This window comes from Cervus elaphus, chromosome 16 (genome assembly GCF_910594005.1).
Source record: "Cervus elaphus chromosome 16, mCerEla1.1, whole genome shotgun sequence".
Lineage (NCBI taxonomy): Eukaryota > Metazoa > Chordata > Mammalia > Artiodactyla > Cervidae > Cervus > Cervus elaphus.
The window spans coordinates 40,605,749-40,624,327 of NC_057830.1; the positions used below are offsets into that span (position 1 = coordinate 40,605,749).

At 49.9% G+C, this 18,579-nt stretch overlaps 1 protein-coding gene across 1 annotated transcript in view; it reads right to left on the minus strand.

Moving 5' to 3' along the window:
• Positions 1–18,579, minus strand: part of LOC122710047 — an 83,265-nt gene that overhangs the window by 44,945 nt on the left and 19,741 nt on the right. The window contains exon 6 of the mRNA XM_043927491.1: positions 18,060–18,188. Within this exon, the coding sequence (XP_043783426.1) occupies positions 18,060–18,188 (129 nt within the window). The remainder of the gene's footprint in view (positions 1–18,059; positions 18,189–18,579) is intronic.

An 18,579-nucleotide genomic window follows, 5' to 3' on the forward strand; every position in this document is an offset into this window, starting at 1 on the left:
GCCTTCATCCCCAGAAGGAGATAGAAACGAATTCTTGGGACTTCCCTGGTGGTTCAGTGGTTAAGACTCTGCACTCCCAATGCAAGGAGCCCGGGTTCAATCTCTGGTTGGGGAGCTGAGATCCCACGTACCACAGCTAAGCACGTGCTCTGCAACTACTGAGCCCACGTGCTGTAGAGCCTGCACATCACGACTAGAGAAGCCCGTGTGCTGCACTGAAGAGTCTGCACAGCTGAAATAAATAAGATACCATAAAATTTGAAACTGTCACCTATATACTACAAAAACCATGTCCATTTGTAAAACCGTTTAAAAAAGTAGTCAAGTGTTAGGTCACTTGTCCCTTTCTCAGAAGACTTCCTTGAGTGCCCATCTAAAGTATCAGCCTTGTCAGTATTTGTCATGTATATTCATTTGTACATGTTTCTTGTGTGTTTTACTAGTGAGAGTCTTCAAGAAACGTGAAACTTGACTCCTTTGTTACTTTCCTGTGGGTGCTTAGTCGCTCAGTCGTGTCCGACTCTGCGACCCCGTGAACTATAGCCTACCAGACTCCTCTGTCCATGGGATTGATTCTCCAGGCAAGAATACTGGAGTGAGTTGCCATTTCCTACTCCAGGGGATCTTCCCGATCCAGGGATCGAACTCGCGTGTCCTGTGTCTCCTGCATTGCAGGCGAGTTCTTTGCCTGCTGAGCCATCCGGGAAGCATTACTGCTTTATGCCAATGCAAGTGTGACAATTTAAAGTTTACTTGAAGACTGGATGCCTCTTCAGGTTCCTCCCCAGTAATGAGTGTGACCAAATTAAATGTGCAATGTCATACAGAAATTTTATAATTTTATGTAAATGTGCAATTTTATGATTTTGAGCCAAATTGAATATTCAATGTTATATACAAATTTTGCAATTTTCTATAAATATGCAATTTGAAGAATTTGTGGTCAAATATGCAATGTTATATACAAATTTTATATAAATAAGCAATTGGATGAATTTGTGACCAAAATAAATGGCAGTTACATAGAAAATTTGCAATTTTATGTAAATATGCAATTTTATGACTGTGACCAAATTAAACATGTGCTGTTATATACAAATATTATAATTTTATATAGTTTTATACATTTTGGCAAATGTGGAATGTTATAACAAGTATAAGAACTATTAAAATTATGAAATTATAAAGTTTTCTATAAATATACAGTTTTATGAATTTGTGACCAAATTAAATATGTAATTTTACATAACAAGAGGCATCTGCGTGTGCGTGTTTTTTCCCCATCCTCTGGTTCTCTGGAGCAGTTCTGAGTGAAGGGCACAGCGGTGTGTTCTTGTGTGACCCGCTCCTTCCCGCTCCCCTTTATGCCTCAGGCTCATCCTGCATGGGGGTGTCTCCTGCTCTGACTGAAGACTTCCAGGTGCCAGAGTCCTGGGGGCCTGGAACTCAGCCCCTCCTCCGCCCACCTCCTCCCTGCTCTTCCCCTGGGAGAGGGGCCCCAGCCTGGCCGGGTCCTGCACGGCCTCCCTCCTGTGGTGTCTCTGAGTCCTGTCTGGGCCTGCTGGACTCCCTGGACGTGCAGACCGGCTCTGAGAGCTGTTGGGAAGGGCTGGTGGCGCCCGGCTTGCTGGGCTTCTTCTGTGGCCCCTCACTTGTGAGCCCCCTGCCACTACGGGGCCACCTTCCCCTTCTGTCCCTGCTGTCCTTTCTGCATCCTCATCACAGTGGGTCTGGTGGCTCAGCCCTGCAACCTCATGGAGACCCAACTCCCTTCCCCTGGACCTTAGGGTAGGATCCCCCACCCACCTAGATTTCCTGGGGGAGCCCCGTGGTCCCACCCCTGTCCCCTTCCCCGGAGCAAAGGTGCTAGTGCAGATCTGCACACCCCCTTGACTGCCCCCACTCCTGCCTGGGAGCGACTCCATATTACATCAGGACTGGGAAGAAAAATATTTTAATCACAAATCAGGAGGAAGAGGTGAATTTATAATTACTTTAAATACTTGAAAAGCAGTGTTGCTTGGCAACTCTCAGTCCATGGGGTCACAAGGAGTTGAACATGACTGAGCAAGTAACATTTCACATATGGGATGCGTCTGAGCAGTTCTGCAGGATAGGTAAGAGCACGTATTAGTGGAAATCACCCGAAAACTTAGTGTTTTAAAACTACAGCCTTATTCTTGTTCACTCAGTCACGTCCGACTCTTTGTGATCCCATGGACTGCAGCATGCCAGACTTCCCTCTCCTTCACCATCTCGCAGAGTTTGCTCTAACTCCTGTCCACTGAGTTGGTGATGCCATCCAACCATCTCACCCTGTCAACCACTTCTTTTCATGCCTTCAATCTTTCCCAGCATCAGTCTTTTCAAGTGAGTCGGCTCTTCCCATCAGGTGGCCAAAGTATTGGAGCTTCAGCCTCAGTCCTTCCAATGAATATTCAGGGTTGATATCTTTCAAGATTGACTGGCTTGATCTCCTTGCTGTCCAAGGGACTCTCAAGAGTCTTCTCCAACACCACGGTTAAAAAGCATCAGTTCTTCGGTGCCCAGCCTTCTTTATGGTCCTACTTTCACATCCGTACATGACTACTGGAAATACTATAGTGTTGACCAGACGGATCTTTGTCAGCAAAGTGATGTCTCTGCTTTCTAATATGGCATCTAGGTTTGTCACAGCCTTTATTACATCACCATTTCTAATGGTTCAGTGTAGTTTGGTTCTCTGATACTGAGTCTCACCAGACTGGGGCTGTGAGGAATGGAATGGAAAAGATACCTGTGCTTCCGAGCTTACACAAGAGGTAGGGGCTGGATTCAGTTCTTGGGGGCAGATGGCAGGAGGCTGTCCTTTGTCCCTGTGATGTGGGCATCTCCATTTATTGTTTATTGTGATGTGGCCCTCTCCATTTATTATTAGTCACTCTGTTTAATATTAGTCACTCAGTCATGTCAGACTGTTTGTAACCCCATGGACTGTAGCCTACCAGGCTCCTATGTCCGTGGAATTCTTCAGGCAAGAATACTGGAATGGGTTGCTATTTCCTTCTCCAGCTCTTCCCAACCTAGGGATCACACCCAAGTCTCCTGCACTGGCGGACGGATTCTTCACGGCTGAACCACCGGGGAAGCCCAGTCCTCTCCACGTGTGTATGTACATGCTAAGTCTCTTCAGCTGTGTCCGACCCTTTGTGACACTATGCCAGGCCCCCTCTGTCCATGGAATTCTCCAGGCAAGAATACTGGTGTGGGTTGCCATGCCTTCCTCCAGGGGATCTTTCCGATTGAGGAACTGAACTGGCATCTCTTAGGTCTCTAGCAATGGCAAGCAGGTTCTTTACCCCCAGTGCCACCAGGGAAGCCCGGGCCTCTCCATAGGGCTACACAAAACATAGCAGCTTGTTTCATCAGAGCAAGTGAGTGACTGGGCGCGGGGTGGGGGTGGGGGGGCAAGTCACCATCTTTTGACCCTGATCTTGAGACATCCCACTGCTTCTGTTGATCCATTTCTTGGTATTTTCTCTGAAATGCTGACAGGTCTGAGATCCTACTTGCGAGTTAGCAAGTTACCACAGTTATTTATGTGAGTCTTTATGAGTGTGCATGTATACCTGGGTAGCATGTATATACCAGTATACAAGTGTATCTGTATATATACAAACGTACATGCTAGAGAACTGTACACATACCATCCCGTTGTGAGATCTCTGGATCAAGGATCAGACTGTTTCGTTGCTGAGTAAACTTCGCCCTGGTTCCCCATGGGGGGAGAGGGTAGAGGCACATGTACCTGTGTGTGCAGTGGGGTTTATGCATAAATTCCAGGTTATGAAACTCAGAGCTTAAATAGATGGCTGACACATCTACCCCTGCTCTCCTCCTCAGTAAGAAAGATCCTGTATTTTCTTCTGGAATAGAAACAAAGTCTCTTTTGGAGGAAAGAAGCCTAGAATGTGACTACACATCCCTGAAGGGCAGGGGACAACCTCTAGTCCCCTACAGGGCAGTAGCCAACCTCTCCCTTCTAAGGCGTGTCAATCATTTGTGCTTGTTGCATGCTAAGTCGCTTCAGTCATGTCTAACTCTTTGCAACCTTACGGACCTTAACCCACCAGGCTTCTCTATTCATGGGATTCGCCAGGCAAGAATACTGGAGTGGATTGCCGTGCTCTCTTCCAGAGGATCGTCTTGACCCAGAGACCGAACAGGCATCTCTTAGATCTCCTGCATTGACAGGCAGGGTTCTTTACCACTAGCACCACCTGGGAAGTCCTGTTAACCATTCAAACAGCCTTTAAGCAAAGTTGCACACAATCTTTGCTGAAAAAACTTAAACTTTAAGCAACTCTGAAAAATGTCATGTCCATTTGATTAATTGAAAATAATAGGATTAAAGGCCGGAAATTTGTCCCCAGTAGTCAAGATAAGCAGGGTGCACACAGTCTCTCTGCCTGGATGTTAAACATTCCCTCTATGGAATTTCATTACATACATAAACTTTTAAAGGTTTTTTGACATCTCCCAATAGTTTGCATTGGACAAATAGAAAATACAAAACTCAGTTTTTGGAACAGATTTCCACAAAAACATGAAGTGACTTTTCACTCATCCCTTTCCTGGGTCCTGACTCATCTTTCCCTGTTTTTCTTGACTCCTCAGACTCGGGTTTTACTCTCGTCTCAGCACTTGACTACTCTTCCTCTGGTTTGTCTTTTCTGTCCCCTTGGGCACACCTCATTCTCTCCCTGATGAATCACAGCAAAAGGTCTCTGGCTTTGACAGCTGTCTCTGTCCTCCCTTATGCTACGATCCCATAGGAGTCTGGAATCTTCCTGATTCAAACCACTTCCCAGGATTTCCACCTTTCCCTTCCTGCAGAGTGTCCAGACAATGTCTTATTAAGCACTTGGCTTTTGCTCCATTCTCTGAGTTGCTGAAACCATTTCCACACTAATGACCATTTTAGTCTACCCATTAGCCTTGTTAAATAATCATGGATTATAGAGACATTTGGGCTTCTCCAGTGGCTCACATGGTGAGGAATCTGCCTGCAATGCAGGAGACCTGGGTTCAATCCCTGGGTTGGGAAGATCCCCTGGAGAAGGGGATGGCAACCCATTCCAATGTTCTTGTCTGGAGAATCCCATGGACAGAGCAGCCTGGCAAGCTACAGTTCATGGGTTGCAAAGAGTCGGACACAACTGAGTGACGAACACACATATAGACATTTATGTGACAAAATGTTTTTGTAGTATTATTCAAATGTCAAAAACTTCAAAATAATTTAAATGCTCCCAACGGGATTCTGGTTAAGCTACTGGTGTTAGACCCATACAGTATGTTAGGGAGTTATCAAAAGTAACATTGTAGCAAAATAATTAAAAGAAAAAATGTAATAAAAAGAAAAGTGTTTAAAAATGTTAAGAGGAAAAGACAAGATTAACAGTATTTACCTGTGGCGGTTTTAAGGCAGGTGCACACATTCTTTGATCTTTTTCTTTCAAGATATATAGCTGAACATGGGGTGCAATTAGTGACTCATCTGTAATCATTAGGACAAGGCAGAGGTGGCTATACATGACCAGTCGCTAGAACTGGGATCTCTCTTCTGGATCAAAGGGCCAGCAACAAGCCATCACAGCAAACAGTTCCTCAGCACAGTGCAGTAACCATCTTTTAGGGCACGCAACCATGTCAAAGGCGGCCATGTCCACGTAGGGCATTTGGCCCAGAGTCAAAAGCTAGTTCCCACAGCATCACTCTGAAGGCCCACAGGTCACTGGCACTGGAGAACTCATTATTAACCAGACTTTCAAGGGCCGTCCACCGAACCCACCTGTTTTCACTGTCCCCCAGGCAATGATAGTCCATGGGGAACAAGTCTCTGGAGACAGCATTGTCTGTGATCTTAACTTGAAGTGTGTCCTCAGTGATACAGTTCCTAGCAGCCACATCTTGGTGGATGACGTCCCTTCTGGACAGATAGCTCATTCCCTAGGCAATCTGAACAGTCATGTGAACCAAGTATTGTTGAGAAACCGCCTGTGGAGTATGGGCCTCTACTAACTGGCACTGCCGTAAAAACAACCTAAGATTCCCCCAGTTCATGTAAGGCAATATCCCCATGGGCTTTTCTCCTTCCACATACACCCCGGTGATAGGAAGATTTCTGTGATGAAGACCTTGTAGCTTACAACTCTCAGTGAGCATCACTGTCACCTGAATTTCAGAGGCCTGATCTTTCAGTGTTTTTACAAATACTTGCTTTTCTTTATTTGGATCTTTTTCTTTCTTTCCTTTGGCCACAGACTTTATTGTTTGAATATTTGCAACTATTATTCTACATACTTTTAATTTCTTCCAAAACTCTATGCTCCATATTGCTAGGTCACTTCACTCTCCATTTTATTCTACATTTCCCTCAAGCAGTGTTTCCCCACATCACAATCTGCCTGATTGTGGATTGTTGTTGTTCAGTTGCTAAGTTGTGTCTGACTCTTTGTGATGCCATGGACTGTAGGCCACCAGGCTCCTCTGTCCATGAGATTTCCCAGGCAAGAATACTGGAGTGGGTTGCCATTCCTTCTCCATATTGGGATCTTTGTCACCTACTAAAATCCCATGGAAAATATGCTCAAAAGTACCTTACTGAAGTTCACCTTTTAGAGTTCTCCTCTCCCTGGATATTGCAATATCCTTCACCTTAGCGTTGGCCTCCAAAAGAGTGACACTTCTCAGGTCATTCTTCTGTCTTCTTTGAAGACAGAACCCTGCTTGAGTGAAAATAAAAACAAAAAACCAAACTCTATTGCTATGTCAGATACGATATCATTAACATGGTTCAGAAGTGATGATGCAAAACAATTTGTTAAACAAAAGAATGTTTATTATGCAATCTGAGACAAAATGCACTCAGGAGTGAGTCTGGAATCAGAAGCAGCTTTGTATTTGTTGGACTGTGATCCTCAGCCACTTTTGCCAGAACACGCAGAATGGATGGGTCTGGTGCCCTGTGTTCTGGGCTGCAGGCCCAATTTCTTAACACAGGACAGGTTACCTTGGCCAACCAGCCCTGTGCCCAGTGGGCAAAGCTGTCACTCTCCCGGCCTCACGGGGCTAGCGGGAGGGACTCACTGAAGTCAAAGTGCCACGGGTTACGCTTCAGAGGGGTGTGATGCAGGAGAAGGGTGCCCATTTTATTGACTGCAGCCCCATCCACTTCTTCTTCCATCTTCCTGGCTTCCTCCAATTCTCCTGGATTTAACACCAATTAACCTCAACTTTGGCCCCTTACCTAAATTTCTCAAGAATTTGATCTGGTTATAAATAGTAGGAGGAAAAAATAAATAAATAACAAAACCTTTTTCTGTGCTCAAAGACTCTGCATAACTATCCTGCTTTTAAAAAACAGAGTATAGCACCAGAACACTACATCTTATTCCCTTTCATTTCCTTTTATAATAGTTGAAAATAACATGAGGTGCTCTGGCCAAAAGTCAAGCTTGCTCTAGACCCATGACTACCCAATAAAGCCACAATTACACAAAGGCTCTGCAGAGCTCCACCTTCTCACCCCACAGCACAAACCCCAGTTCCAAGCTAGAGACCTGGGCCAGGATGCATTTCTGCCAGCCTACTCAAGATGGATGCTTATGTAACTCTTACCTTCTTCTAAGCAAAAGCAGGAAATCTGGAAATTAGTTTTCTAAAATAAAGCAAGGCACGTTCAGGAGATGGTTAAAATGTCAATAATTTCAAATTAATTATTTTTTTAGATAATTTGAGGTGCTGGGGAAGACTCATGAGAGTCCCTTTGGACAACAAGGATTTTGACCAACTGATGGGAAGAACTGATTCATTGGAAAAAACCCTGATGCTGGGAAAGATTGAGGGCAGGAGAAGAAGGGAGTGACAGAGGATGAGATGGTTGGATGGCATCACCAACTCAGTGGAGCAGACTCTGGGCGATAGTGAAGGACAGGGAAGCCTGGCATGCTGTGGTGCATGGGGTCACAGAGTCGGACACAACTGAGTGACTGAATAACAACAAATGAGGATTAAAGTCATATACATTGGATGCTCAGTGTATGGGACCATTGAATAAATTCACTGTTACTGCTGAATCACTGTGATTACTGTAAATGTAGAAACTGCCTGGAATTCCCCTTTCAAAAAAAAAATTTTTTTTTTTTTTTTTAGGACTTCAATGTTGGGCCTGTGGTTAAGCGTCCACCTGCCAATGCAGGGGACACAGGTTCCATCCTTGGTCCAGGGATATCCCACATGCCATGGGGCAACTAGGCCAGTGTGCCACAGCTACTGAAGCCCACACGCCCTGCAGCCCACGCTCCAAAACAAGAGAATCCACAGCAGTGAGAAGCCCCTGCATTGTATCTAGAGAAAGCCTGAGCATAGCAATAAGATCCAGCACAGCCAAAAATAAATAAGCGAAATTAAAAAAAAAAGATTGGTACCTGTCTAAAAAAATTAGCATTGTTCAAGGTAATGCTTGCTTACAAGCATTTGGTTTGTAGGGAGAAACCACTTGCTCTGGTCTCAGCAGTGCTGTGTCCACAGCGTGTGTCCCTTTAGTCGTGTTTGTGCTTTTCTTCATGGCTCATTAAATGGTGTTTTTCCCCCATAGCAGTAAGTTTGAATTATTGTATCACTATGCAGTTACAAGCATAATGTAGATGGATCATACACTACATAACCTGTGCAATTTATAAATGAGATTATGCTTATGTAAAGAAATGATCCTCTAAGTGTCGAATTAATGGGCTTTTGACACAATCTCCTTTCTGTGTTGGTGCTTGTATTTAAGACTGTAAATCTCATCAGCTTTTGCATGCTTAATGTCTCTACTAGACTCTTACAAAGTATCTTCTATGGTTCATAAAATGTGAAGACTTCACTTGCAATTATGCTAGCTTTCATTCTTACACATTTTTATAGGGTACCTGCTTTAATGAATTTATTTTCAGAAGTTTTAAATCAAATTCTAGGTAAGGATTTTACATTAATGTCCAATAGGTGGTGAGATTTGTTCAGTGTTAAAATAGGTATTATGGTAACTTCCTCATCAGTTAAATTTCTATTTCAAAGTATAACATGCTTTTTATTAAGAGAAATAGGTTATAGAGAAGTTTGGCTGAGAACAGACAGCTGTTGAGGCCCTTTGATGTACAGGATGCTCTGCTTTAATAAATCACGATGTTGTATCAGACTCCTATCTTCCTGAGTCATAATTTATAGTGTTTCTCTAGTAAATCTTGAATAGCTTATTTAACTTCTGTGGTCAAAAAAAAAAAAAATGTTTTGTTTCCAGCTACTGTTCTCTAAGTCTTAATGTCACTTATAGGTTTGCCATCATTTTTGCTTTCTTGTATTTGCCTATACTGATTCTTGAATTTTTAGCTTCAAAGTCACAATCAACCTGGTTTCTCTCCATTTCTTTGCATGCATCTATCAGCCTAGTGATTTAAGGAAGCATCGTCGAAAGGTAAACTATTTAGTAATTTAGCACGGCTTTGTTTCTCTGTGAAGTGTTAAAGAGTGCTTATCGAGTCACGTGAATGAACACTGTGTGGTTATGTACTGGTGAATAATTGACGTTTTAATGGCAGTTTTGAAACTCACCCACCACTTAAAATATGCTGATGGTTCTGTTGGAAAAAGGTCATTTGTTGAGACAATTGTAACAGTTTCCCTTTCTGCCACTTGTTTGCTTTCTAATCATCTCATGCTTATTTATAATAGACATAGTAGTATTTATTATTTTGAAAATTTTATTTTTTTGGCCATGCTGCACAGCTTATGGGATCGTAGTTCCCCAACCAGGGATCCGACCGGTGTCCCGGCAGTGAAAGTGCCAAGTCCTCACGTCTGGACCACCATGGAATTTCCGCTTAGTGTTTTCTTAAAAGCAATGACTGAATCAGAGCCATAGGTATTAGATTTGGGGGAAGCCCTCTAATGACGGGGGTAGCAGTGTGCAGGAGACTCTGCCCGCCAGGCACCGTGTCGAGTGGTTTCCGAGCCTGTCATCTAATCCTGCAGACACCCAGGTGAGGTCCAGGCTGCAGTTATCCCTATTCAGCAGACGTGGACATTGAGGCTTAGAGAGGCCGGGCCCCGTGCCCAGGCTCACAAACCCAGCAGTGCGGTGCGGACTCGTCTGATCAGAGCCTGGACACTTAACCGTGGGGCCGTCCAGCCCGCTTTCCTCCAGAGGCTCTCGTGTCCCTCACAGCGTCCCTGATGGAAGGAGCGGCAGGAGGGAGCTCGCTTCCTCTCCCCTTTGGTACCTCGGATGAGCGCCTGTCGTTGGAGTCCAGTGCCCCGAGGGCTGGCCGTCCTTGTCCCTCTCCCGCTCCCAGCCCAGTGACCGACCACTCTGGGGACCTTCCCGCAGGTCTCGGGCAGCCGCGCTCCAGTTGAGGCAGCTCAGTGCCCCGGAGCCCTTCTGCTGGGCACAGCGGAGCTGCTCCGTCAGCCTGGGGCTGGTGGCCTGGGTGTGCCGCTCACCGGCTTTCTGGCCTGCTCTGCCCTCCTGTTACGTGAGGACACGGTCCTGCCCATCCTAGTCACCTGGGCACCAGGGGGGCGGGCTTCCTTCCTGGGGGAGGGCGGGCTTCCCTCCTGGGGGAGGGCGGCCAGGCTGGGGGCCCAGAGCCCTTCCTCAGGAGGAGGCCCGGGGAAGGGGCCGGCTGCGGTCCCTGACTTTGAGGCAGATGCATGTTTCTACAGACTTCCCCTGGCTTAACCACAGCCCAAATGTGTAAGTGAGACCTGTCTGGACCCTGAGGGGTTAATCTGTTCCCCACACTGTTGCCACCACTGTCTTTCCTTTCCTTACACCCGGGACCAGCGGAAAAGCTGGGACTCCAGGAGAGATCATCTTTTTTTTCCTTTTAATTAGTTTATTTTTTAATGGAAGGATAATTGCTTTACAAAATTTTGTTCTTTTCTGTCAAACCTCAACATGAATTAGCCATAGGTATACATATACCCCTTCCCTTTTGAACCTCCTTCCCATTTCCCTCCCCATCCCACCGCTCTAGGTTGCTACAAGATCATCTCTGAGTGAAGACCTAGGGGTGCTTTATGTAGACCACAGTGAGCAAATTACACTGGAACTGCGTGTAAGCACTTCACTGTGTAGCCCCACTCGTGTGTTACAGAGAAGTAAGAGCCAGACACATGGTGTTCACATGCCGGGTTAGGTACCTCCCTGTGTTTCACTTGGTGTCACGGGTTCCAGTAACCTGCATCATCACTACAAATGATCTTGGGTGGTGGTACAAGCTGTTTCCTTTTCTCCTTCAAACAGAAAGGTCTGGAAGGCTTGCTGAGAGGTTCCTTACCCTTGCTAGTGGTGCTTCTGAGCAGCATCTGGCGATGAGCACAGTCCTTTCATCAGGGCAGTTGGTGCCATGCAGGGTTCATGGGGCTGGCGTCGCTCTGCTGTCCTGCCCGGCGGGGCCATCTGGTCGCCGCATTCCAGGGAGGGCGGAGCCCCGCTGCAGGGAGGTTCCCGTCCGGGGTCTCTGCACTCAGTCAGGTGCTCTCGCTGCCCCAAGCCCCGCTTCTCTACAAGACAGTCCTTTAAGATGGCATTAAGCTAGTACAAGGCATTTTTTTGTACTTGGCGGATAGCATAGCTAATAGATTTTCAAATATGTTTGTGGTTATAATGTAAGGCCTGTATGATTGCCTTTTTTGACACAGTCTCTTGTTAGCCAATTTTACACTTAGCTCATTCCCTCAGATGCCAGCTCTACGGGAAGAGGTGCAAACTGCCAAGTCCACCATCAAGTGTGAAACCTCGAGCCCTGCCTCGCCTGAGTCTCTTCGGCTGGAGCAGCTGCACACAGGGGCGCTGTGCGCGGCCAGCCACGAGGACGTCAGGGACGCCCGCAAGTAAGGGGCCTGCGTGCCTTATCAGTTTCAGGAGCCCTGCGCCTCCTGTCTTGAAAGAGTTGGAAGGATGATTTTAAAGGAATTACACTGGATGCGGTGCCTGTGTTTAGTGGTTAACTTCAGATGCTGGGGGAAAAGAGCTCACGGACCTCAGTGATTTTAGAAAGTGTCCATCTCTGCGGATTGACTCCTGTGGGAGCTTTCTTCCTGCTCTTGCTAGAGGTCTCCCCGTCTGGGGCGCGTTCCTGATGGTGATGGCCCCGTGCCTCTCAGGTTCGCTCTTGAGGGTCCCTCCCTTTTCCTCAAGGGTCTCCTCTCAGGAGACTCTGTTCCCTCCTGTGGCTGACACTGTCCTCATTCGACCACCACCTGCTGAACTCCCGGCCTGAGCCAGGAAGCCCTCGACGGAGGGCACGAGTGGTCTCCTGACCAGCAGCCCTGCACGGTGACTGTCGCTCTCCTGCCACGGCCAGGGACGGTCACCCTGCGGGAGGCAGGGGGAGCTGCCCAGAGCGGTGGAGCTCGACTTCTCTGGGAGCCTCGTCACCTGACAAGCGGTGACCCTGAGGGAGGGTCGGAGCGCCCTCTGCACCGGCTGGCCTGGAGTCAAGCCCTCCTCGGGGGCAGCTCCAGTCGGAGACTCTCAGCTTCCTGGGGCGGATGTCTGTGGCTGGGAGCCCCCATTGCTCGTGTGCAGTGTGGTTGGTGAAGCAGACGCCACTGTCTGCTCGAGGTGGAGGCACGGGTGTTGCTGGTGGCCGGTTCTATCAGTCGGTCTTGGGGAGGGGTGTGTGTTTGCATGAGGGCGCTGGTTAAAGGGCGTTTTCTCTCCCCAAAGCTCGACGGACTCTCAGGACGGCCCCGGGGGCAACCCCAGCATCAACAGCAGCCAGGACTCCATGGACAAAGCCCCAAAGAAGAAGGGCATCAGGTGCTCCATCGGCCGCTTGTTTGGCAAGAAGGAAAGGGGCCGGCCTGGACACCCCGGTAAGGAGGCCTTAGGACCAGGTGGGTGCTTCCCCGTTCAGAGGAGGAGGGCCTGCAGGCATGTCCCTTCTGTGTCTCCCCCGCTGCCCCATGAGGCTCCTGTCACTCACGCTCGGGGTCCTCCTGGGAGCAGGAGCGGAGGAGGCGTCTGTCTTCTCGGTGGGTCCGAGATGATCGGATGAGTTAATGAGTGGGTGGGTGGGTGGATGGATGGAGAGATTAGTGAGTGGATGGACTGATGAACCGATGGCTGGCTCGATGGGTGGATGGAATTTGTGAGTGGATGGATGGATGGATTAGTGAGTGGATGGATGGATGAACAGATGGCTGGCTGGATAGGTGGATGAACGGAGGATGGAATGAAGAAAGCAAATGTTTATACTCCAGTGCTAGAAACATATTCTGTGAAGTTGATTGAGTAGGAGCTGGGCAATGATTGTTTCCCCCAGAACACTGACAAGTGTTTGGAAATGGCCCAAGTGCTCATCAGTGAGGGGTGAGGTACAATCTATGGACACCCGGCAAGGAACAGCCCTCCTCCTCCTTCCTGCCACCTTCCCCGTCCCCAGGAGCTCTCAGGGGTTCTGCCCATGCCCCCCACGCCACACCACAGCGACACACGTCTTCCTGGGGTCTCCTCATCACACAGTGTTATCATCAGGCCCCATCTCGCTCGCTTGGCTTCATCTCCTTGAGGACAGGATATATTCCTGCCTCTTCAGCCAGAAATTTGTTGAGTGTCTTGTTTGTGCTCGGTGTGGGAATTACAGGGGTATGTAAACCAGATGTGGTCTGGACCACAGTTAAGTGACAAGAGAGAAAAAGGAGCAGGTTATTAAATGCCATCCCTCTTATTAATAAATACAACGCTGAGATGGTGGTGCATTGATTATATACCAGATGCTGGATGTGCCCGTTCCCAAGCAGGTGCTGCCACCTCCCGATTTACAGAGGAAGACACAGTGATGGTCACGCGGTCAGAGAGTGGTGAGGGCAGCTTCACACCCACGCAGTGGGACCATGCACTTTGCCGAGCCCCAGCCACCTCTCTGGTGGATGCAACAGGAATGAGATGGTTCTATGGCATCACTGATTGAATGGACATGAGTTTGAGCAAACTCCAGAAGATAGTGAAGGACAGGAAAGCCTGGAGTGCTGCAGTCCACACAGTGGCAAAGAGTCGGACACAACTGAGTGACTGACCTAAAGCCTGAGTGTGTGCTAACCTGCTTCAGTCGTGTCTCACTCTGGGACCCCGGGGAATGTAGCCCACTAGCTCCTCTGTCCATGGGATTCTCCAGGCAAGAATACTGGAGTGGGTTGTCATGCCCTCCTCCAGGCCATCTTCTCGATCCAGGGACCGAAGCCACATCTCTCATTATCTCTTGCATTAGCAGGCAGGATCTTTACCGCTAGAGCCACCTGGAAAGCCACAGTGAACACTGACAACTAGAAAATGCAGAAAATAAGGGCTGCTCCTAATTTAAACTGGAAGAGCAGCAAGTACAGGTTGTAACGAGGAAAACACACAATGAGGGACAACAGTGCCGACAGAAACAAGCAGGGATGCATTCACCCACATAAAGAAAACATCTGTGCCATTCGGAAGAGGAGCCTGTCAACCCTTGGAGGGACAGTTGGAACCAGAATGAAAACCGAAGCCATGGTCAGCAGTGCCCACGCACACAGCCCATGTGGCGTGGTGTCACTCACCGGGCTTCCTGCGTCGCCAGAGCTGCTGACGGTAACATCTCTGAGTGTTAGGCCGGCAGCGTCCTGAGTGAGCTAAGGCATCGCTGCTGTCCTTTCAGTGCTGCTGCGCGGCCCTCTGTGGGCGGCCACTGTCATCCCCTGCCCCGCCGCCCGCTGGGGCCCGACTGTCCCCCTGGGATCCTTTCAGCCCTTGAGCTTGGGTGTTCCCAGCCCTCCACCACACCAGACTGGGACGCAACTCAGGACTTGGGCTTGAGATATCAAGGCGACTGTGAATCTGGAAGGACACAGTCCTGGGGCCCGTGAGAGAGCAGGAGAGCAGAGCCCCCATGGGGAGGAAGCAGAGTCGGGGAACATGCCCACAGCCACGGCTGCCTCCTGCAAAAGTGCCCCTTCGCCTCTCCTTGACCTGAAACAGAGCCCAGCTGCTGCTGCTCCGCAGGTGCTTCCTGGAGATGCACCTCCTGCAAGAGCCATTGTCCTGCGGCTCTGGGGCTGCCTGAGTGTGCTCAGGAGCATCAGACAAGTGGAGCTGCCACGCCTCATACTGGAGGTGGGGGGCCTGATAGTGGGGAACGGCCTGAGGCCGGGGGAGGGTCTGAGGGTGGGGGAGGGCCTGATGCTGGACTAGGGTCTCATGTTGCGGGAAGGTCTGATGCTGGACTAGGGTCTGATGCTGTAGTAGGGCCTGATGCTGGTGGAGTGTCTGATGCTGGGGGAGGGTCTGATGCTGGACTAGGGCCTTATGCTGGGGGGAAACGACTGATGCTGGGGGGCAACCTCTGATCCTGCACTGAGGTCTGATGCTGGGTGAGGGCCTGACGCTGGAGTAGGGCCGGATGCTGGACGAGGGCCTGATGCTGGACTAGGGTGTGATGCTGGGGGAGGGCCTGATGCTGGTAAGATCTGATGCTAGGTGAGGAACTGACACTGGGGGAGGCTCTGATGCTGGAGGAGGGCCTGATGCTGTGGACTAGGGCCTGACACTGAGGAAGGGTCTGATGCTGGGGGAGGGCCTGATGCTGGTAAGATCTGATGCTAGGTGAGGAACTGACACTGGGGGAGGCTCTGATGCTGGAGGAGGGCCTGATGCTGTGGACTAGGGCCTGACACTGAGGAAGGGTCTGATGCTGGGGGAGGGTCTGATGCTGGACTAGGGCCTGATGCTGGGGGCGGGTCTGACTCTGGAGGAGGGTGTCATGCTGGGGGAAGGTCTGATTATGGACTAGGGTCTGATGCTGGACTAGGGCCTGATGCTGGGGGAGGGTCTGATGCTGGGTATGGTCTGATGCTGGACTAAGGCCTGACACGGAGGGAGGGTCTCATGCTGGGTGAGGGTCTGATGCTGGGCTAGGGCCTGATGCTGGGTGAGGGCCTGACACTGGAGGAGGGCCTCCTGAGACCCTGTGGTGGCCGGGAGCCACCTGAGACCCTGTGGTGGCCGGGAAGCTGAAAATATTTACACCCCGAATGCTGAGCGGCCCCGTGCTGCTCCAGTCGCCCAGGCATGACCCTCAGAGTAAGGCAGCAGGCGCCCTCGGCAGAATGGAGAGTGGTCACGGACCTCTTTGTGGACACTGAGGATGCAGGACAGATGACTGACGCATGACCCAATGCCGGGCGAGGAGGCGGCTCGTCCAGCCTAGCTCCTCCCCAGGGAATCACCCCCACCTTGGCCCCCTCCTTCAATACAGTGAGGGGCCTGCCAGCGCACTACCAACTCCCCTCCTGCTTGTTTATCCGGAACTTCAGCAGCAGGGTTTAGGGTCCAACCCCCACAGGGTCACCACCACCTCTGACAACTCTGCAGGCAGCTCAGGGCGCATGTTCTTCCACAGCCAGGGAGCAAAGCAGAATTTCCTTTCCAGTCTGGAGCTGTTACTTTCTCTCCCTCCCAGGCTGGATTCGATGACCACAGCCAACAGCTGATCTGGAGCACTGCGGCCTCCAAAAACTTGTGGCAGAGACCACCCATCTGCAGCTTCAGGGGTCTCACCCAGAAAACATCAGCAAGGTAACACTGAGGCAGCAGCATGCCCAAAGGAACCGCCAGCGTGACTCTTCATCACCAAGAAGTCAGAACTGTTCCAAAAACATGGCCAGAGTGAAAGCTTAGCGATTCGCCCAACTTTCTGATCAAAACAGCTTTGTCCCCCAGATTGGCCTTGGTCTCACACTGACGAGACTCTATTTATGAGATAGTCAGCACCAGGCAGAGCACTGCGGGAAGCAGGGATGATGCTCTGGTCATGAGAGGCGCCCCTCTCTCAAGCAGGTGGTGGCTCACCAGTGTGACAAGCCCTGTCATTCCGGGCTGAGCCTGACCGGAAACAAGGCAGATGGGGTGGAATTACAGAGGAATCTGACCCCAGCTTACACCTCAGCACAGAGTAAAGGCAGACATCTCAAGTTACCCAGCCTGGGAAACGCACACCCTCTTCACTGCAGATGCAGCACACCTGCTCCAGTCTATTGTCCCCTCTGCAGGGCGGACACAGCCCCCAGGTGATCCAGCCCCCTCTCTGAGTACCAGCAAAGGATGCTGCACTGTTAACAGCTTCAGTCCCACCTACTTAGACCTGCCTGTCCTCACCCTGGTGGGCCACGGTTTGACACCGGAGGACAGGGTCCTCTCTGAAGGTCACCAAGTGTGCGAAGGACAGCAGCACGCTAGGTGGCTGACTTTCCAGCCTCGACGTGAAACCAGGCGCTGAAACTCGGCTCTGGGCTGAAGATGGGAACCACTAAGGCTGCAGCCTGAACTACACGTGACGCCCGTGCCAGCAGTCTGGCTGGCTGGCTGTGGGCCTCTGTCCTGGTCACAGAGCTGGCCTCTGGTAGGACCTGATCTCCAGCTGCAGCCTTCCCAAAACACCTCCCTCCCCAGCAACTCAGAATCTGAAGAGCTTCCAGAAACCACAGCCCTTCTCAGCTAAGGTCAATTGAGAGAGAGTTACTTCTGGCAAATCTTGCCCTCAACAAGTGGATTCCCAACTTTTCAATGGAAGGGGAGGGCTGAGAGACGACCCTGCTGACCCTGGCGAGGTCAAGGACGCCAGGACTGACACCACGTGGGTCGGCACTTACCTTGTCCATCCTGTCCTGCTCCACGCCAAACTTCCCTCTGTAGCCGTGCGAGGCTTTGGGTCCCATTTCCACCTCTTTCTCCCTGAGGGTCTGGTGTTCTTGAAACACATTCTCCCGCAATTTGTGGATATTTCGGAGTGAAGAGATGGAAGACGAACAAATCCGTCAGACAGACAGCCAAGACATGCCCCCCATCTCTGCTCTTTTTCACTTACGTCATTCTGAAAAGGAAAAGAAAGAACGAGGACACCCCACACCCTGGATTGTAAAACAGCCCCCCCACCCACCCACCCAAAAACCTGGGAGTATCTACTTGAGGAGACGGGAAAGGTGGGCAGACTGGAGGCTCCTACCACAAAATCACGGTCGGTCCTCCCAGTTGTCGGCTCCCCCGTTGTCCGGGGTGATGGAAACAGTGTGGCCGCCCGAGGCTTTCCACATCTGGAAGAGCACCGCTGAGGGTCACAGACGCCAGGAGAGCCCTGCCCAGAGACCCACACAGATGCCCTGCCCGGGACCCCAAAACCCTGGACAGCACAGGGAGGGCAGGGAGCTATGTGCTCAAGAGGTCCACTCATGGGACATCCCTGGGGGTCCAGCAGCTGAGACTCCTTGCTCCCAATGCTGGGGGCCCAGGTTCAATCCCTGGTCAGGGCACTACATTCCTACATGCCACAACCATTAAAAGAAAACAAGGTCACTCTTAATCCCCGTGCCTGAGTGACACCAGAAGGATCAAAAGAAACCTAACATGAGAGCAGTCACAGGGCACAAACACAGAAGAAATACTCCTAGCTACAACTCAAATGAGAAAATTTTCTGCAAAATAAAAAAAGTCCCGTGTGCTACTTCACTCAATGGGAACCTCCCCGA